Source organism: Amblyraja radiata, chromosome 20 (assembly GCF_010909765.2).
Source record: "Amblyraja radiata isolate CabotCenter1 chromosome 20, sAmbRad1.1.pri, whole genome shotgun sequence".
In the NCBI taxonomy this organism is placed as follows: Eukaryota; Metazoa; Chordata; class Chondrichthyes; order Rajiformes; family Rajidae; genus Amblyraja; species Amblyraja radiata.
The window spans coordinates 5,504,408-5,526,650 of NC_045975.1; the positions used below are offsets into that span (position 1 = coordinate 5,504,408).

The following is a 22,243-nucleotide window of genomic DNA, read 5'->3' on the forward strand; positions in this document are numbered from 1 at the left end:
AAAGGACTGGACAAGCTAGATGCAGGAAAAATGTTCCCAATGTTGGGCGAGTCCAGAACCAGAGGTCACAGTCTTAGAATAAAGGGGAGGTCATTTAAGACTGAGAAAAAACTTTTTCACCCAGAGAGTTGTGAATTTATGGAATTCCCTGCCACAGAGGCAGTGGAGGCCAAGTCACTGGATGGATTTAAGAGAGTGTTAGATAGAGCTCTAGGGGCTAGTGGAGTCAAGGGATATGGGGAGAAGGCAGGCACGGGTTATTGATAGGGGACGATCAGCCATGATCACAATGAATGGCGGTGCTGGCTCGAAAGGCCGAATGGCCTCCTCCTGCACCTATTTACTATGTTTCTACATCACCGTCTATCTTTTTCCCTTTCCCCTGACTCTCAGTCTGAAGAAGGGTCTCGTTCTGAAACGTCACCTATTTTCCTCCAGAGATGCTGCCTGACCTTCTGAAACTAGAGATATGATCCTCTCCCCTGACTCGCAGTCTGAAGAAACACTGCCCATAATCTGGAACGTACCCGGGTCTGTGGCGCTGTTAGGCAGCAACTCTACTGCTGTGCCAATGTAACGTCCTAATTTCTCTTTGATTTCAGTGCCATCGGACAGTAGTCATTAAGGCACATTACCTTGCTTTTCTTTGATGCCAGCATAGTGTTCATTTTGAAGCAGGTGACAACCTCCGAATGGAGTCGGGAGAGGTTAAAGATGCCCACAAATGCTCATGTTAGCTGGCCCACACGGTGTTCTGAGGATACAACTGGGGACTCGACCTGTACCAATTGCCTTAATCGGCCACACTCTTGGATAGGCCGATCTGACACTTACAACCGTGACTGTTGTTACTTGCTGCAGTTTTACATTAACGCTTCAACATATACAAATCACTCTCTCTGGACAATTCAAGTTAGAACATCTCGTTGGGCCCAGAAACTTAAAATAGATTTTAAAATGTCCCTCAATGAATCCCAAGGGAAATGGAGGACTTTATAAATCACTTTCCAAAAATAACCATGCCCTCAGCCTGCACTTATTTTCTCTTTGTAGGTCACTTCTATCCTTTGCTTGGCTCATTTATAATTTCTGACACATGGATTCATCCTGGGCTTTGTCGGGAGCTATTTTAAGTTCAAAGTTTGTCACATCACAGGATGCCTGACCCAGAGACCTCCCAGTCAGTCCGAGCGAAGATATTTAAAGTGGGACCCTGTCGCATATGTGGGAAAACGCCAGACGATACAATTACTCCAGCAATACTCACAGGGACTAGATCCTGTTCCGTGTCCGGTAAGGCAAATCAATGTTATTGCTGGGTCATTTTTCTCAGAGTCAATGGTAATTACTAATTTGATCTAAACTTCTTTTAAATTAGTTTGGTTCCGTTTATTATTGTCACGTGTACTGAAGTAAGAATTTCAGTGTTCTATCTGGAACACATGACAATAAAACTCATACCTCATGAAAAGCTTTTTTTGTTGCTATCCAGTCAGTGGAAAGACCATATAATCACATTTTACAATTAAGCCGTCCACAGTGAACAGATGCAGGATAAAGGGCATAACGTTTAGTGCAAGGTAAAGTCCAGAAAAGAATGACTAATGATAGTCTGAGGGTCTCCAATGAGGTAGATGGTAGGTCAGAACCGCTCTTTAGTTGGTGATAGGATGGTTCAGTTGTCCGGTAACAGCTGGGAAGAAATTGTCCCAGAATTGAATCTGGAGGTGTGTGTTTTCAAACTTCTGTACCTCTCGCCTGATGGGAGAAAGGAGAGTGATCGGGGTGAGACTGGTCCTTGATTATGCCTGGGTGGCCTTGCCGAGGCAGCGTGAAGTGTACCTCTTTACCTCCTGTGGAATGAATGAGCGCCTAGTTCTACAACTTGCTAGTCCAATGCTTTAATTGTTCTGTTGCGCTATACTAGGTTTTTTTAATTGAAAACCAGTCACGGCAACACATTGTTCATTCCGAACTTTGACTAATCACTGGTTGTTGGCTTACATTAACTTTTAACAGCATATAATTCAAAACCAGATTGTTCTGAAATTGGCAGTAGCTGCCAGTCACGAATTATGCTGCCAATTTGTACCCAAGTACCTTCCCATTATGAGCACTTTTTACTGTTGAGTTTTTTTTCTTTGGTATTGTGTGCCCAGCTGTAGCCCTGGGAGAGAACGGGAATGCAAACAGTTTCATTTTGTGGGACAATTTTGTGTGTTTTCTCTGAGGACGTGGAAGTCGTTGATGCATTAAAGTACTATGACAACATTTAAAAGACATTTGGACAGGTGCATGGATAAGAACGGTTTTTTGGGATATGGGACCAAGGCAGGCAGCTGGGACTAGCTTTGTCGCGTGGTATCTTGGTCGGCATGGACGAGTTGGGCCAAAGGGCCTGTTTCCATGATGTATGATTCTATAACTCTGGCGTATATAGAGACTTTAACACGCGCACCCTTCATTTCACCCCCTAGCAAGGAGAAGTAGACTTTAGACTTGTGCCCACTGAGTCCGCACCGACAAGCAGTTACTCCATACACAATCCTACACACACTCGGGACAATTTTACCACTTACCAAAACCAATGAACCTACAAACCTGTACGTCTGGGATGTGGGAGGAAACCGGAGCACCCGGAGAAAACCCACGCGGTCACAGGGAGAATGTACAGACCCTGTACAGACGGGATCAAACCTAGGTCTCTGGTGCTGTAATGGGCCTGTCCCACTTAGGCGATTTTGTTCGGCGACTGTCATAGTCGTAGCAGGTCGCCGAAAAAACGGTGACTGGACCTCCCTACGACAATGTCTATGACAATGTCTAAGTCGACAGCAAGCTACCGACAACCGGCGACCCATTAGGACGTCCACCTATGTCAAGCTACAACAAGGTAAGACAATTCAGTCGCCGGTACCCGTCACCGGGTGACGTAGGTAGTCGCCAATGGAATCCACAGGTCAGTACCGGCGACAACCTACGTCATCCTGGCGACAACCTACGACAAGCCGACTGTCGGCGAAAGGTTTTGAACATTTCCAAATCCAGCGGCAACCAGAAAAACGCTACGATTCTTTGGGCGACTGAGGAGACGACTAACGACCATAGAGGCGACACCCCGGCAACCATGTGGCGACAGCCTAGTCGCCTAAAAAATCGCCTAAGTGGGACAGGGGCATAAGGCAGAAACTCAACTGTTGCGCTGCCCATAAGCTAAAGTAATCGGTAAACTTAATTGGGAAAGCTTTGAATGGCTTTGTTCGTGAATATTTCTTTACACGGCTGAAACCTGGCCAGCGTTCCTCCTCCTCCTCTAGATTACATTACAGCAATAACTGATGAAAGAAGTTGTTTGTAATTGGAAATATAAACGGATCACGTTTTGTTGTGATGCTTCCGATATTGGATCGTTTTCCAACGGTCATTATCAGAAACTTACAAAATTCTTAAGGGGTTGGACAGGCTAGATGCAGGAAGATTGTCCCCGATGTTGGGGAAGTCCAGAACAAGGGGTCACAGTTTAAGGATAAGGGGGAAGTCTTTTAGGACTGAGATGAGAAAAACATTTTTCACACACAGAGTGGTGAATCTCTGGAATTCTCTGCCACAGAAGGTAGTTGAGGCCAGTTCATTGGCTATATTTATGGCAGATATTGGCTATATCTGAAGAAGGGTCTCGACCCGAAACATCTCCTATTCCTTCGCTCCATCGATGCTGCCTCACCCGCTGAGTTTCTCCAGCATTTTCGTCTATTGGTGTGATGGTGGTCGTTGGTCGGCATGGAAGGGCCAGCTTCCACGCCGTATCTCGAAACTAAACTCAATGTCAAAGACTCGAGGGCACAGCTTTAAGGTGAAATTGGGGCAAGGTTTAAAGGGGATGTGCTGGGCGAGTGTTTTTACTCAGAGGCTGGTGAGTGCCTAGAACGCACTGCCGCGGGTGGTGGTGGAAGCAGGTTCGATGGTGGCATTCAAGGGGCTTTGAGCTGGACGCATGAACATGCAGGGAATGGAGCGATATGTATCATGTGTAGGCAGAGGAGATTAGTTGAAGTTGACATCCTGTTCGACACTGACATTGTGGGCCAAACCACCTGTACTGTTCTATGTTCCACTGGGTCAACTAAGAACAAGATGACCAGCTAGATTATGTATCCTGGCAACATTTACTAGTTATGCAAAGGGGATAATCGGAGCCAAGTAAGACTGGCAAAGCTGTAGGACTGCGGCTCAACAATGTCTCTCGTGAGTGGGAAATACATTTGATTTTCGCCAAGATGTGATTAGCTGCAGTGGATATACGACTGTGTGTAATTCAGCTAATCTCAATCATTTGTTCGCACTGCAGCCTCAGTGTTATTACACTGAAGCTCCGAGTTATGCCCGAGCCTTGCTCCAATCCACGTGAGTGAGCCTGTTTGTGGGAAGGAACTGCAGATGCTGGTTTACACTGAAGGTAGACACAAAAAGGTAAGCCAGGCAACAAAATCAAAGATTCAAAGTTCCTTTGTTTAAGAAGGAACTGCAGATGCTGGAAAATCGAAGGTACACAAAAAGCTGGAGTGACTCAGCAGGTCTGGCAGCATCTCTGGAGAAAATGAATAGGTGACGTTTCGGGTCGAGACCTTTCTTCAGACCATATATGCGCAGTTCCAATAGGTGTTACAAATTAAAGGAACTTTGAAGGTACACAAAAATGCTGGAGAAACTCAGCGGGTGCAGCAGCATCTATGGAGCGAAGGAAATAGGCAACGTTTCGTCCCGAAACGTTGCCTATTTCCTTCGCTCCATAGATGCTGCTGCACCCGCTGAGTTTCTCCAGCATTTTTGTGTACCTTCGATTTTCCAGCAGCTGCAGTTCCTTCTTAAACAAAGGAACTTTGAATCTTTGATTTTGTTGCCTGGGTTACCTTAACCCTAGCAGCCTTACAACCATTAGACATAGGAGCAGAATGAGGCCATTCAGCCCATTGAGTCTGCTCCATCATTTGCTCTTGAACGATCTATTTTTTTCATTCTCAACCCCATTCTCCTGCCTTCTCCCCGTAACCCCTTGACACACCTACTAATCAAGAATCTATCAATCGGCACTTTAAAAATACCCAATGACTTGGCCTCCACAGCTGTCTGTGGCAATGAATTCCACAGATTCACCAGGTTCAAGTGAGTTTATTGTCATGTGTCCCTGTATAGGACAATGAAATTCTTGCTTTGCTTAAGCACACAGAACATAGTAGGCATTTACTACAAAACAGATCAGTGTGTCCATATACCATGATATAAATATATACACACATTAATAAATAAACTGATAAAGTGCAAATAACAGAAAATGGGTTCATAATAATCAAAGGAACACCACCGTCTAACTAAAGGAAATTCCTCCTCATCTCCATTCTAATGGTACGTCCTTTTATTCTGAGGCTACGCCCGCTGATCCTAGACTCTCCCATTAAACATCCTCTCCACATCCACTCTATCCAGGCCTTTCGTTATAAGGTCGGTTTCAATGAGATTCCTCGCTCATCTTTCATAACTCCAATGAGTACAGGGCCAGAGCGTTCAAACGTGAACGCAATCGTCCCCGGAATCATTTTCGTAAACCTCCTCTGGATCCTCTCCAATGCCAGCACATCAGATTATGTGGCCCAAAGCAATGTTACATCATTCCCGTGCAAGATTGACTGCGTGGAGAACACACGGAGGTTATAGAGGTTGATATTTTAAATATTACTTATCGACTCTGAGCTATGTAAGAAAGTGTAAATGGTTGGCAACTTTCTCAAAGTCCATCTGAATCAGACAACTTGCCAACAAAATTTAGAAACAAGGAACTGCAGACGCTGGTTTACAAAATAAAATACAAAGAAACATAGAAAATAGGTGCAGGAGTAGGCCATTCGGCCCTACGAGCCTGCACCGCCATTCAATATGATCATGGCTGATCATCCAACTCAGTATCCTGTACCTGCCTTCTCTACATACCCCCTGATCCCTTTAGCCACAAGGGCCACATCTAACTCCCTCTTACATATAGCCAATGAACTGGCCTCAACTACCTTCTGTGGCAGAGAATTCCAGAGACTCACCACTCTCTGTGTGAAAAATGTTTTCCTCATCTCGGTCCTAAAAGTTTTCCCCCTTATCCTTAAACTGTGACCCCTTGTTCTGGACTTCCCCAACATCGGGGAAAAATCTTCCTGCATCTAGCCTGTCCAACCCCTTAAGAATTTTGTAAGTTTCTATAAGTTTCAAAGAAGGGACTGACCCGACCCAAAATGCCACCGTTTTATGTTCTCTTGAGATGTTTCCTGACCTGCTGAGTTACTCCTGCACTCTGCATCTTTTTCTTTTCACTAACAAAATCCGCTCCAAAGTCAAACAGGTTTGGAGGTTAATTGGCTTCTGTAAAACTGTAAATCGTCCCTAGTGTGTGTAGGATACTGTTAGTGTGTGGGGATCGCTGGTCGGCGCAGAATCGGTGGGCTGAAGGGTCTGTTTCGGTGCTGTATCTCTAAACAATACTCAAAATTTCACTTTCAGAAGTTGTACATCTCATATTCTTATTTCCCTTTGATTTTTGTTCTTATATTAATCCATCCCTCTGTACTCAATCAAGAAAAAAATTGTTTTTATTCCACTTAAATTAGAGCTCATTTTATGCAGCAGTTTCGGACTTTGAAATGTTTCTGGAAATTCACGACAACATTTAAGAGGCGTTCGGTCAGAGAGACCGAACGTTAAATAGAGACAAAACAAACTGCAGATGCTAGTTTACAAAAAAAAGACACAAAGTGCTGGAGTAACTGCAGGTCAGGCAGCACCTCTTTAGACCATGAATCGGTGACGTTTTGGGTTGGGTCACTTCTTTAGACTTAAATAGGGCATGGAGGAACTACAGTCCTAATTTGGATTACAGTCCTGGTATAGATGGGCAGAAAGGTCTGTCTAGACATGGTGGGCCTGATTCTGTAGTGTACAACTCTATGGAGACCCAAGCCTGTAGTTAAAACCTCAATGGGTCATAGCCTCAGAATTAAAGGACGCTCCTTTGGGAAGGAGATGAGGACGAATTTCTTTACTCAGAGGGTGGTGAATCTGTGGAATTCATTGCCACAGAAGGCTTTGGAATCCAAGTCAGTGGATATTTATAAGGCCGAGATAGATAGATTCTGGATTAGTATGGGTGTCAGGGGTTATGGGGAGAAGGCAGGGGAATGGGGTTAGGAGGGAAGGAAAGATAGATCAGCCATGGAGTAGACACGATGGGCCAAATGGCCTAATTCTACTCCTAGCACATGAATTTATATATTCCTCTTTGCTGTATTCCTTCATTAACAGCTTGCAGCCAACAAATGTTGAAACTCCAAGCACAACATTAAATACGTGTGCTGTCTGTCTTTGGCATTCAGGGAAAGTTCTAGAATCCTGAAGTGCCTTCCAGCTCTTTGAAGTTTGCACTTGACACCTTGAATAAATTAAGAACTGCCGTTATTTCCTTTACAGAGCCAAATGGAAAAATACATTTACAGAAGAAATATTTAGAGGATTGAAGTACCGCAATTAAATTTGAGAAGGCCAGATTATTAATAGGGAAAGGAACATATTTTTGCAGCCTGGTGTATTTATAATGGGAGAATAATATTGTCACCAGAGCTATTTATTAACCTCCGCATACCTATATTTAGAATGTGTTTTAACATTTATCATCAGATCGTCTTCTTGTTAAGTCAGAGATGCTATTTTATGTGTGTCGGAAGGAACTGCAGATGCTGGTTTCAACTGAAGTTCGACACAAAAAGCTGGAGTAACTCAGCAGGACAGGCAACTATTTCACATTCTGTTCTAAGCTACCAAGATCCAGTATTGTCATGAGCGCTGCAGTTAATGTATCTGATTTGAGGTTTTGGTATGAAATTTATACTCCTGATGCACTCCGCTTTACTGGAAAGAATGCTTGTCACATGAGCCAGTTGTTATCTTAGCTGTTAAATGCCTTGGGCCAAATCCTATTGAAATGCTTGCTGTTTCAGTTTACACAGGCCGGTTGCTGGGTACTGTGCTGCAACAGTGCTTGTGTCTTTGGAAGCTGCTACTTCCTTAGAAGGCTCAGGAAGTTTGGCATGTCCCCTGCAACTCTCACCAACTTCTACAGCTGCACCATAGAACTAATTTTATCGGGATGCATCACAGCTCGGTTCGGGAACAGCTCCATCCAAGACCGCAAGAAATTGCAGCGAATTGTGTACGCAGCCCAGACCATCGCACAAACCAACCTCCCTTCCATTGACTCCATTTACACCTCACGCTGCCTCGGCAAGACCAGCGGCATAATCAAGGACGAGTCGCACCCTGGCCACTCCCTCTTCTCCCCTCTCCCATCAGGCAAGAGGCACAGAAGTGTGAAAACGCACACCTCCAGATTCAGGGACAGTTTCTTCCCAGCTGTTATCAGGCAAATGAATCATCCTACCACAACCAGAGAGCGGTGCTGAACTACTATCTACCTCATGGGTGACCCTCGGACTATCCTTGATCGGGCTTTGTTGGCTTTACCTTGCTATTCCCTTATCGTTCCCTTATTCCCTTATAACATTTAACCATATAACAATTACAGCACGGAAACAGGCCATCTCGGCCCTACAAGTCCGTGCCGAACAACTTTTTTCCCTCAGTCCCACCTGCCTGCACTCATACCATAACCCTCCATTCCCTTCTCATCCATATGCCTATCCAATTTATTTTTAAATGATACCAACGAACCTGCCGCCACCACTTCCACTGGAAGCTCATTCCACACCGCTACCACTCTCTGAGTAAAGAAGTTCCCCCTCATGTTACCCCTAAACTTCTGTCCCTTAATTCTGAAGTCATGTCCTCTTCTCACAAAGTCTGTGGAATTCTCTGCTTCAGAGGAGGGTGGAGGCAGGTTCTCTGGATATTTTCAAGAGAGGGCGGTGGAGTCAGGGGATATGGGGAGAAGGCAGGAACGGGGTACTGATTGGGGATGATCAGCCATGATCACATTGAATGGCGGTGCTGGCTCGTAGGGCCGAATGGCCTACTCCTGCACCTATTGTCTATCATATATCTATACAGTGTAATCAACTCTGAGCTTCTTAAGAAAATGTAAATGGTTGGCAGCTTTCTCAAGATCCATCTGAATCAAACAACTTACGAACAAACTAAACTCGATTGTAAACATGTATTGTCTTTCCGCTGAAGATCGACACAAAAAGCTGGAGTAACTCAGCGGGACAGGCAGCATCTCTGGAGAGAAGGAATGGGTAACGTTTCGGGTCGAGACCCTAGTCTTTCCGCTGACTGGATAGCACACAAAAAGAGCCTTTCACTGTACCTCGGGACACGTGACAATAAACGAAACTGGAAGTGTACCTGAATCTATTCAGCTGCTCTTTATGTTTTGGATTCATCCGTCGGTGACTGTGTTGGCCGATACAACAACTCTTTAACCGTGAGGAACAACATTTAGCTTCTCTTGAACAATCTGGGGCACTGGTACTGATTGGGGATGATCAGCCATGATCACATGAATGGCGGTGCTGGCTCGAAGGGCCGAATGGCCTACTCCTGCACCTATTGTCTATTGTCTGTTGTCTATTGTCTATCTTGCACCAATCCAATTTCAGGGATATTGATATGAAACTATGTACAAGAAGGAACTGCAGATGCTGGTTTATACTGAAGATAGACACAAAATGCTGGAGGAACTCGGCGGGTCAAGCAGCATCGCTGGAGAAAAAGTACATTTCGGATCCGAACACTTTGTCAGTCTAATTTCTGCTCATTTGTACTTCAGGCCATAAATAGAGGTGTATAAGATCACAAGTGGAATAGATCAGGTAGAAGCACACAGGCTGTTGCCCAGAATAGGGAGATCGTGAACCAGAAGACATAGGTTTAAGGTGAGGGGGGGGGGGGGGGGGGGAGATTTAATAGGAACCTGAAGGATAACTTTTTTCCACAAAGGGTGGTGGTTGTACGGAACAAGCTGCCGGAGGAGATAGTTGAGATAGGTACTATCACGACCTTTAAGAAACATTTATATGGGTCGTCTTCTTCTTGCGTATGGCGTGCACAGACTAAAGTTGCAGGACAACTTGTTCTATTTGATCTTATTTGATTGTGCATGCCGGGTTGATTGCACTCGTCGAAATAGGGCGGACCACGTGAAGGTTGCAATCTCCCAACCCATTTATACAGGTACATGGAGAGAATAGGTTTAGAGGGATAGGGGTCAAATGCAGGCAAGTGGGACTAGTGTAGATGGGGCACGTTGGTCGGCATGGGCAGGTCGGGCTGAAGGGCCTGTTTCCACAATGTGTAACTCTATGGAAGGAGTGACTCATTTATGTGTAACGTAATCAGCATCAGTTCCACAGCAGCCTTCTGTGGCCGAGTGCTTTTAGGGGGACAAACGTCATTAGCACCGTGTCAATGGGGCTTTTGACCCAGCTATTCCTGATCCCTTATCAAGGTATTCCAGATATCGCCCTTTCTTCTTTCACAGATAGTGCAGGGGGATCGGGCACGATGACAGGCTCAATCCCCGCAGCCCGGCTCTCAACGCTATCTAATCACCGCTATGAGATATCGACTTTCTTTTCTTTTCTCTGCTCAATGAAAGCAGCAGCTGTGCCCCTGAAAATGAATGTTCCCTGAAGGTTCACAACGTTTTACAAGAAAATCAATCAAACCCATCGTACAAAGTCCCAGACTACGTCATTGGCTTAAAGCAGATCTTTTGCTACGGTTAATAGTTTAGTTTAGAGATACAGCGAGAAAACAGGCCCCGCGATCCACCGAGACCGCATTGACCAGCGATCCCCGCACACTAACACTATCCAACACACACACACACACTAGGGACAATTTACTATTTTCACCGAAGCCAAATTAACCTACAAACCTGTGCGTCTTTGGAGTGTGGGAGGAAACCGGAGCACCCGGAGAAAACCTTCGCAGGTCACGGGGAGAACGTGCAAACTCCACACAGACGGCACCCGTGGTCAGGATTGAACCCGGGTCTTTGGCGTTGTATGGTAGCAACTCTACTGCTGCGCCACCGTGCCGCCTCTGAGGATTTGTAGGGATGGCTTTTTTTGGTCCACGACTTAAATCTCAACCAAATCCGTTTTGAAAATGGGCGAGTATCTGGAATATGTTTAAGACAAAGACAGACACAAAGTGCTGGAGTAACTCAGCGAGTCAGACAGCATCTCTGGAGAAAAGAAGATGGGTGACGTTTCTGATCGGGACCCTCATTTTGACTGATAGTATGGGGCTGGAGGGGGGGAGGTGAAGAGCTGGAGGCGAGAAAGGCGAGTCTGAAGATGGGTCCCGACACAAAACGTCACCCATCCTTCTTCACCAGAGATGCTGCCTGACCGGCAGAGTGGGACGAAGTGCCTGTTTCCACGCCGTATCTTTAATGTCTAAAGTCTAAACTCAGTGGGTCAGGCAGCTTCTCTGGAGGACACCCATAGCTCTTAGGGCTAACGGAATCAAGGAATATTGCGGGAAAGCAGGAACGGGGTACTGATTTTGGATGATCAACCATGATCATATTGAATGGCTCAAAGGGCCTGAATGGCTGACTCCTGCACCTATTTTCTATGTTTCTATGACATGGATAGGTAATGTTTTGGGTCAAGACCCTTCTTCAGACTGTCATATAAAACAACTTGCCATTAGATTAAATTTAAGAAGGAACTGCAGATGCTGGAAAATCGAAGGTAGACAAAAATGCTGGAGAAACTCAGCGGGTGAGGCAGCATCTATGGAGCGAAGGAAATAGGCGATGTTTCAGTTTGAAGAAGGGTCTCGACCCGAAACGTTGCCTATTCCTTCACTCCATAGATGCTGCCTCACCTGCTGAGTTTCTCCAGCATTTTTGTCTACCTGCCATTAGATTAAAGTGTACATCAGAAGCCTTTACAAAAGGGTTTACTGTTGTAATTGAATCTTTTTTTTTCCAAAGTTTTCCACATTTTCATAAAGATTCCCTTTAATTGTATTTTAATGGAGAGAATTCTTGCGGCAAGTTATAAAATATTCACTGGTTTATTTCTGGAACTCTGAACTAATCTTGAGCTCTCCTGAGCTTATAATTTCATTTGTCCTACCCCCCCCCCCCCCCCCCCCCCCCCCCCACCCACACACCCCCCAATTAATAAAATACCATTAAAGTAGCAGTTATCCTAAGATACTGTACGAATTCTAATTCTGGACTATAATGGGATAGGAACGGTGAGAGTGAAACACAAAAGACTGCGGACAACAGGAAGCTGATAATGAATTGTTGGACAATATCAGTTTGACAGACTGATTATTTACGGCATTCACAGACCCAGTGATGGAAAAAGGACAGATAATGTGGGAAGAAAATATTTGTATTGTTGCCATGTGTGGCGACATGCAAAATAAAGCTGAATCAATTGTCCAGGGAATTGGACGATATTGATAATTGCCACAGGACTGAAATTATGAAGAGTTTTTTTTTTTTTTGCATTAACGTATGTTACAAGTAAATTCAAACAGATTATGATTGGATAGAAAATGGCTTGGAACGCACTACAATACTGGTGGCCATCACACACACCAACCTCCCTTCCATCGACTCCATCTACACCTCACGCTGCCTCGGCAAGGCCAGCAGTATAATCAAGGACCAGTCGCACCCTGGCCACTCCCTCTTCTCCCCTCTCCCATCAGGTACAGAAGTGTGAAAACGCACACCTCCAGATTCAGGGACAGTTTCATCCCAGCTGTTATCAGGCAACTGAACCATCCTACCACAACTCGGGAGCGGTCCTGAACTACTATCTACCTCATCGGGGACTGCTGGACTGTCTTTTGATCAGACTTTACTGGCTTTAAGGGCCTGTTCCACTTTCATGACCTAATTCACGACCTTTTTTACTCATGGACATTTTTCATCAGGCTAGAAAAACGCCCCGACCTACTTGATACCATGAGTACCTACGACTAGCATCATGACCTACCTACGACCTCCTACGATCTTGTGACGACCATGCTGTGAGTATGGGTCAAGGGCAAACTTGGCAGAGGTTGTGAATTAGGTCGTGAAAGTGTGACAGGTCCTTTACATAGAAACATAGAAAATAGATGCAGGAGTAGGCCATTCGGCACTTCGAGCCTGCACCGCCATTCGATATGATCATGGCTGATCATCCAACTCAGTATCCTATCCCTGCCTTCTCTCCATACCCCCTGATCCCTTTAGCCACAAGGGCCACATCTAACTCCCTCTTAAATATAGCCAATGAACTGGCCTCAACTACCTTCTGTGGCAGAGAATTCCACAGATTCACCATTCTCTGTGTAAAAAATGATTTTCTCATCTCAGTCCTAAAAGACTTCCCCCTTATCCTTAACTGTGACCCCTAGTTCTGGACTTCCCCAACATCGGGAATAATCATCCTGCAACTAGCCTGTCCAACCCCTTAAGAATTTTGTACGTTTCTATAAGATCCCCCCTCAATCTTCTGAATTCTAGCGTGTACAAGCCGAGTCTATCCAGCCTTTCTTCATATGAAAGTCCTGCCATCCCAGGAATCAGTCTGGTGAACCTTCTCTGTTACTCCCTCTATGGCAAGAATGTCTTTCCTGAGATTAGGAGACCAAAACTGTTCGCAATACTCCAAGACCCCGTACAACTGCAGTAGAACCTCCTTGCTCTTATACTCAAATCCTTTTGCTATGAAAGCTAACATACCATTCGCTTTCTTCACTGCCTGCTGCACCTGCATGCCCACTTTCAATGACTGGTGTACCATGACACCCGGGTAACTGCCTTGCAATAAACATTATTCCCTTTATCATGTATCTGTCCAATGTGAATAGCTCGCTAAAGGACAATCCCCTCGCACCCATTCCCACCTACCTCGAATCCCCGAGATATTCCTAAGACTCCTGTATTCATAGTTCATAAGTTCATAATAACCTCCATGACACACTGGTCAACCTGAGGAGCACCTTCAGCAACAGACTGCCATCCCAGGAATCAGTCTGGTGAACCTTCTCTGTACTCCCTCTATGGCAAGAATGTCTTTCCTCAGATTAGGAGACCAAAACTGTACGCAATACTCCAGGTGTGGTCTTACTGCTTACCAAAGATGTAGCACAGAATGCCACAGGAGATCCTTTTCCCCTGTGGCTGTCAATCTGTACAACTCCTCCCCCTTCTGTCTTGGGGTAGACTGACTCCCCCTCCCCCCTCGCCAATCTTTGCACATCCCCGATCCTTTCCACTTGTCACTTTAATTCCATGTTTCATGTATCTTGTTAACAACTATGACTCTTGGCAGACCAATGTCTCTCCTGGGATAAATAAAGTTCTATCGTATCATATCATATAAGTTACAGTCACGGTGGCGCAGCGGTAGAATTGTTGACTTACAGCGAATGCAGCGCCGGAGACCCGGGTTCGATCCCGACTACGCATGCTGTCTGTACGGAGTTTGTACGTTCTCCCCGTGACCTGCCTGGGTTTTCTCAGAGATCTTTGGTTTCCTCCCACACTCCAAAGATGTACAGGTTTGTAGGTTAATTGGTTTGGTAAATGTAAAAATTGTCCCTAGCAGGTGTAGGATGGTGTTAATGTCAGGGATCGCTGTTCGGCGCGGGCTCAGTGGGCCTAAGGGCCTGTTTCCGCGCTGTATCTCTAAACTAAACTAAACGAAAGTTCTTGGAGCAGGTTTAGACCATTCAGCCCATCAAGTCTTCTCCACCATTCAATCATGGCTGATCTATCTTTATGGTAACTTTTTAAAACAGCGGCCTCTACTGAAATTGGTGGAAAGTGCCTCAAGCATTTCTCCACACCTGAGAATTTCGCTGAAGAATAACTTAAGGCTGATGCTCCTGTGATTCTTCTTCAATTGCAGTTTGTCCTTGAGATCCTTACTGGTGCAATGCCGCAGTGGGGTGGTGGAGCCAAGTGCGCTGCCTGTGACAAGACAGTCTACCACGCAGAGGAGATACAATGCAACAGCAGGAGCTTCCACAAGACCTGCTTCCTTTGCAGTAAGTTCATAGTTCAGAGTTTAGTTGCAGCTGTGACCAATGTGCGATTGGCTTAAGATAGAACTGCAGATGCTGGTAAAATTTAAGGTAGACACAAAATGCTGGAGAAACTCAGCGGGTGAGGCAGCATCTATGGAGAGAAGGAATTGGCGACGTTTCGGGTCGAGACCCTTAAGGCACACACAAAATGCTGGAGAAACTTAGCGGGTGAGGTAGCATCTATGGAGAGAAGGAATTGGTGACGTTTCGAGTCGAGACCCGAAACGTCACCAATTCCTTCTCTCCATAGATGCTGCCTCACCCGCTGAGTTTCTCCAGCATTTTGTGTGATCAGCTTGCTGCTTACCAAAGTACTGGGACCCATCATTACTCCTGTGACTCCAGTACTAACTTGAAACTTCCCACTAAAATTGGAACTTCTTTACCAGAGATCTCCTTTCATTTTAATGCATAAGAGAAACCTAGAAAAATAGAAACGCTTTAAATAGGTGCGGGAGTAGGCCATTCGGCCCTTCACTGCCATTCAATATGATCATGACTGATCATCCAAAATGAGTACCCCGTTCCTGCTTTCTCCCCATATCCCTTGATTCCGTTAGCCCCATGAGCTATATCTAACTCTCTCTTGAAAACATCCAGTGAATTGGCTTCCACTGTCTTCTGAGGTAGAGAATTCCACAGATTCACAACTCACTGGGTGAAAACGTTTTTCCTCATCACAGTCCTAAATGACCTACCCTTTATTCTTAAACTGTGACCCCTGGTTCTGGACTCCCCCAACATCTGAAATATTTTTCCTGCATCTCGCCTGTCCAATCCCTTAAGAATGTTACATGTTTCTATAAGATCCCCTCTCATCATTCTAAATTCCAGTGAATACAAGGCCAGTCGATCTTCAGTATCCCTCTGTGGAACTTTCAATGAACACTGTCTAAAGGATATTCTAGCTAGACTTGCTGCGTTGTTTAACAATTGGTCATATTTTTCACTAGAAGAAGCATTAAATGTTACTTTGTGGAGAGTATGCACATATTGTACATTTGGATGCATCTACATGCCTTTTTTTTCCTGATAAATGATTTCAAAATATAAACTGCTCTGACATGCTCCCTTATTGTCTGACGGGGTTGTGAACTAGTAGATCAGCTCATATTTGTAGGGCGTTAATACACAATACCTCGATATGGTTCAAAGTCTAGATCCATGAAACTGTGATCACTGTTCACACAGGAAAGGTTGTAGGGTGGGAGGGGGGAGGGGGTCATAGAGTCGTAGAAAGTCATAGAGTGATACAGCGTGGAAACAGGCCCTTCGGCCCAACTTGCCCACGTCCAGGCTACATTTGTCCCACCTGCCTGCGTTTTGTCCATATCCCTCCAAACCTGTCCTATCCATGTACCTGTCTAACTGTTTCTTACACTTTGCGATAGTCCCAGCCTCAACTACCTCCTCTGGCAGCTTGTTCCATGCACCCACCACCCTCTGTGTGAAATGACTCTTTGGGTCATGTCATGGCGTGGCTGTGAGATAAGGAGAGAAGAGGCGAGAAGTGTGAAGCCAGAGGAAGGGGTGTAGGGGATAGATGTGGGAAAGGGGAAAGTGGGGGCAGGTAGAGGGAGAAATGGGTGAAGAGTTAGTCTAGTTTAGTTTAGTTTATTGTCACGTGTACCGAGGTACAGTGAAAAGCTTTTGGTGCTGTTATATTCCGGACGGCAGAATGAATAACAACTTACACGCAGGCTGCCTGGGTCATGAGCGGGTTTTATTACCCAACATCCCTTACTTATATACAACACCAACTCATTAACATATACATGAATATGCATGAATACATTACAGGTGCTTGCCAACCAGTCAGCGGAAAGACAATTACAATCGAGCCTTTCACATTATCCCCTTGATCATGTATCTGTACACTGTGGACGGCTCGATTGTAATCACATATTGTCTTTCCGCTGACTGGTTAGCACGCAACAAAAAGGCTTTTCACTGTACCTCGGTACACGTGACAATAAACTAAACTATTTTACCTTTGCTTACTGCTGATCTGATGGTCGGAATTTATTTGAACATAGATTTGGATCTATGCTGCTTTATACAATTTAAGATGTGGATATTGGTTTTTGCAAAAGTCTGAGTTTGCCAACCAGATTTCTCATTCAGTCACGGCTGTTTCACAAGTTCTAGGAACAGAATAAGGTCATTCGGCCCATCAAGTCCACTCCGCCATTGAATCATGGCTGATCTATCTTTCCCTCTCAACCCCATTCTCCTGCCTTTGCTCCATAACTCCTTACTGATCAAGAATCTGTCAATCTTAAAACCATCCATTGACTTGGCCTCCACAGCAGCATATGGCAATGAATTCGACAGATTCACCACCCTCTTTGACTAGAGAAGCTCCTTTCTCCCTCCCGCTCTCTCTTTTCTAGTGACCTGCAGGAAAGCCCTCGATAGCACGACCGTTGCTGCCCATGAAGCAGAGATCTACTGCAAGTCTTGCTACGGCAAGAAGTACGGTCCCAAGGGCTACGGCTACGGCCAAGGTGCTGGAACGCTGAGTTCGGAGGCCAGCGAGGATCAGTCCACCCAGCACCTGGAGTAAGTGTTATAGTGTGTTTGTGAGTGTTGTATATATGTTGATCAAATTTGCCGTGACTTACTTGCATCAGAAGCTGCGGCAGAGTTGCTGCCTCACAGCGCCAGAGACCCAGGTACGATCCTAACTAAAAGTGCTGTCTGTACAGAATTTGCACGTTCTCCCCGTGACCGCGTGGGTTTTCTCCGGGTGCTCGCGTTTCACCCCTCATTCCAAAGGTGTGCAGGTTTGTCGGTTAATTGCCTCCTGTAACTTCTTGAGTTTAACTTCTTATTTCTTCTTCCAAGGGTTAAACCTCGGCAGTCACCAAACCCCAGCTCCTCCAAACATGCCCAGAAGTTCGGTGGTGCAGATAAGTGTCCGCGATGCAGTCAGTCAGTGTACGCAGCTGAGAAGGTGATCGGAGGAGGGAAGGTATGGAAAATATCACTAACTTATTACCCCAATCCTGTAAATACTCAAGCAACAGACAACATGAAACAGAGTGACTAGATGGAGGATGCCCAGATAGCTGGTATACCTCGTTCAAATATTCAATGAATGGTAGGGGCGGGGGACGGGGGACGGGGGGGACACATCCCCTCCATGTTTTGAGAGGTGGGGGACAATCCCCCCCCCCCCCATGTTTTGTAATCCGGATTTTAAAACTTGGTGAAAAGAAATCTATTAAAATCTCCGCTTTCCGCGAGAAAATGGGGGTGTCACCGTTAAGCGCTTGTTAAATGTCTCTATTAACATCGTATTAACATGATGTGTCACCATTTGTGTTTTGACCTTCAAGTATTACTGAAGGTATTCACGGAGAATTTCTTAAAGCTGTCTGATGCGGGTACAGTTACCATTTGAATAAATTGAATGTATTGGTGGATGGGAAAGATTTAAACAAGTATCGGATTTAAACGGGGCAGGTCATTAAGGGTTCCGGTCAAACGGGTTTCCTGGCTGGCTTGCAGGTAAGTCCCTCATTCAAGTCACTCACGTTATTTAGTATGTTTTTCCCATCTCTCACCCCCCTCCGGTTTGCCTTTATTTGCTACAGTTTTATTTGTTTGTGTTATTTATCACATTGTAGCTTTTGAAAGATTCAAGCAGGTATCAGACGCTTTCTAAGGGGTGAATCAGCCCGTTCGCGGGGCCTTTCATCTCCCGGTGCGGTTTAAAATCAAAGTGCTGCATCGAGGCGATCGAGGCTCCCGTTGTTGAAGCCCCCAGCGGTCGATTTTAGGCCGCGCCGGGCGATGAAAGGCCCCGCGAACGGGCCGATTCAACCCCCACGATTCGCGGCGGACGAAGCTGCTGTTGCTGGAGTTCGGAGTCGGTCACCAACCAGGTCAGCTCCCGAAGGTAGACAAAAATGCTGGAGAAACTCAGCGTGTGAGGCAGCATCTATGTGGCGAAGGATTAGGTAACGTTTCGGGTCGAGACCCTTCCTCAGATCTGGTCTGAGGAAGGGTCTTGACCTGAAACGTCACCTATTCCTTCGCTCCATAGATGCTGCCTCACCCGCTGAGTTCCTCCAGCATTTTTGTCTACCTTCGATTTTTCCAGCATCTGCAGTTCTTTCTTAAACAGGTCAGCTCCTGCTGTTACCGTCCACATGGCCCACGGCTGAAGCCTCCAAATACTCGCGTATGTGCGCGTGCGTGCGTGTTTACGCGGGGCCACCAAGGAATTGCGTCTCCCCCATGTTTTGATAGTGATTTCCGCCCCTGGGGGCGGCACTGTAGTAGAGTTGCTGCCTCACAGGGCCAGAGACCCGGGTTCTATCGACTAGGGATGCTGCCTGTACAGTGTTTGTACATTCTCCCTGTGACCACGTGGGTTTTCTCCGGGTGCTCCAGTTTCCTCAGACACTCCAAAGACATGCAGGTTTGTAGGTTAATTGGCTTCTGTAAATTGTCCCTAGTGTGTAGGATAGTGTTAGCCTACGGGGTGATCGCAGGTCGGCGTGGACTCGGTGACAACTCTATCTTTGCGCCACCTTGCCCCCCCTAAATGGCGTTCAATGGTAACTCTGCTCTTTTCACAGATGCTGTCTGACGTGCTGAGTGTTTCCAGCATTTTCTGTCTTTATTTCAGACATCCAGAATCTGCTGTTCTTTATTTCCATTTGCCTGCCACCGCTGCATCTCCCGCCTTCGACATTTTCTCGTTGATTCACAGCGGCCTTGTCCCAGTTGTCAAATTTAAAAAGAATGTAACATTTCTTCTACAGGTCTGCAGCAGCGTGTGTCCATAGTGTTCGAGGATTTATTGAGCTGCTCGTAACAGGCTCAACATCTGTCTCGGTGCCTGATCTAGGCCAGGCGTTGTCTTAAGGGGGGAAAAAAGTCAGACTGCCTCCCTCCATCCTGCCTTTGGAGGTCCTGGCTGGAACTGTTTGCTTGAGCGTTTATTGGTCTGGGATTAGTCACCTGCAGGAGAGATGGTCTGAAGAAGGGTCTCGACCCAAAACGTCACCTACTCCTTTTCTCCAGAGATGCTGCCTGACCCGCTGAGTCACCCCAGCTTTTTGTGTCTATCTGCAGGAGAGATGAAGCTGTGCTTGGCAAAAGAATGAAACATTGGGAGGAAAAACTGACCAGGTGGTCTGTGTAGGAAGGAAATGCAGATGCTGGTTGGCACCGAAGCTAGACACTAAATGCTGGACTAACTCAGCGGGTCACGCAGTATATCTGGAGAAAAGGAATGGGTGGGGGCCCTTCATCTGACTGAATGTAAGGGGAGAGGGAACTAGAGGTTTGAAAAGCCAGACTCTCAGTCTGAAGGGACTCGACCCGAAACATCTCCCATTCCTTTTCTCTGGAGATGCTGCCTGACCTGCTGAGTTACTCCAACACATTGTGTCTAGTCAGCTAGTCTTGTTACCTCTACTCCTGCAAATCCTTTCCTCACTATTAATCCAACAAAATTTGATTCCTCATTCCTTTCAAGAAGTGTATTCATGTTCCTATATTTACAAAAAACCTTTTCCGTGTGTTTTTGTTGATTCTTTTGCCGATTGTGATTTACTTTCTGACATAGTGTTTAATATCCTGAGAAAATTCAACCTATTTCCTCTTATAAGACAGTGGAAGCAGCAAAAATTAACCCATGCTATCCAACCCAGCCTCTGATAGCATGGGCTGTTGGTAAATTTCGATTTGAGAGATATAGCTTGGAAACAGACCATACGTCCATCCGAGTCCATGCTGACCATCGATCACCCGTACACTAGTTCTATGTTATCCCACTTTCCTATCTTAAACAGTAGGGGCATTTTCTTTACTGAAGCCAATTAAAGGGCCTGTCCCACTTGCATGCGATTGCATGCGTTTGGCACGACCAAACGGAAGCGGAGTTCACGCGAAGTTCGCGCTAAGTTCGTGCGTGACGTCATTTACGTCATGCTTACCAATCAGCTGGGCAGGAAGCGGGCCAACTGAATTTGGGCGTCGCACGGCGTCGGGCGATGACGTCATCACGCAACCCCACGCTGGGCGGTGACGTCATCGCGCAACGCCACGCGCTAGGCGTACGCCATCAAGATGCTGCGTATGCCGTCAAGACGCTGCGTACGACCGCAATGCGCCTGCGTGCCGACAGGCCATTGGCACGCGAAGATTTCGGACACTGAGTTTTTCAGAGCCCCGCGCGACGTCGGGACCAGCCCCGCACAACTCCGCGCTTCTAAGTGGGACCGGCCCTGCGCGGCCATACGGTGCCCGTACGCCTCAAGCGACCACGTTTGGTCACGCCAAACGCATGCAATCGCATGCAAGTGGGACAGGCCCTTAACCTACAAACCTGCACGTCTTTGGCGTGTGGGAGGAAACCAGAGCACCCACGCGGTCACGGGGAGAACGTACAAACTCCGCACAGGCAGCAGCATCCACAGTCAGAATTGAACCCGGGTCTCCGGCGCTGTGAGGCAGCAACTCAATCGCTGTGCCACTGTGCCGTCAATAAATAAATCAGTTAATAAAGATAGACATAACTCAGCGGGTCAGGCAGCAACTCTGGATTACAAGAAATGACACAAAGTGCTGGACCAACTCAGTGGGTCAGGCAGCAACTCTGGAGAGAAAGGATGGGTGACATTTCGGGTCGGGATCTTGCTTCAGACTGGCAGTCTTAAGAAGGGCCCCCACACGAATTGTCACCTATCCATGTTCTCCAGAGATGCTGCCTGAGCCTATGAATTTTGTGTCTATCTTTGGTACAAACCATCATCTGCAGTTTGTTTTTCTGCATAATGAATGAGTTGATGTCTGATCTCCTGTCATGAAGAGTCGTGTGTCAGTGGAGCAGTAGCCCACCAAGCCAAGATTGATAGACAAAGGGGAGAAAAGCAGGGCAATGCGTAGGATTGTTAAGAATTCACATCCAGATAAGATGACATGGTCTGTAAATAAAAAAATGCTCCTTCAGTCCTATTGGAAAAAAAATCCAAGCCTTCTGGTTTATGTTAAGCACACTCACCAAACTTATTTAGTTTGGTTCAGTTTAGTTTAGAGATACAGCGTGGAAACAGGCCCTTCGGCCCACTGAGACCACGCCGACCAGCGACCCCCGCACACTAACACTATTCTACAC

The 22,243-nt window shown here is 46.1% G+C and overlaps 1 protein-coding gene across 1 annotated transcript in view; it reads left to right on the forward strand.

Annotated features, from left to right (window-relative positions):
* The first annotated feature begins 1,191 nt into the window (after positions 1 to 1,191).
* csrp3 (cysteine and glycine rich protein 3) overlaps positions 1,192 to 22,243 on the forward strand; it is a 28,981-nt gene continuing 7,929 nt past the window's right edge. The window contains exons 1-4 of the mRNA XM_033038693.1: positions 1,192 to 1,293; positions 14,931 to 15,069; positions 17,502 to 17,670; positions 17,956 to 18,082. Of these exons, the coding sequence (XP_032894584.1) occupies positions 14,958 to 15,069; positions 17,502 to 17,670; positions 17,956 to 18,082 (408 nt within the window). The 5' untranslated portion in view covers positions 1,192 to 1,293; positions 14,931 to 14,957. The remainder of the gene's footprint in view (positions 1,294 to 14,930; positions 15,070 to 17,501; positions 17,671 to 17,955; positions 18,083 to 22,243) is intronic.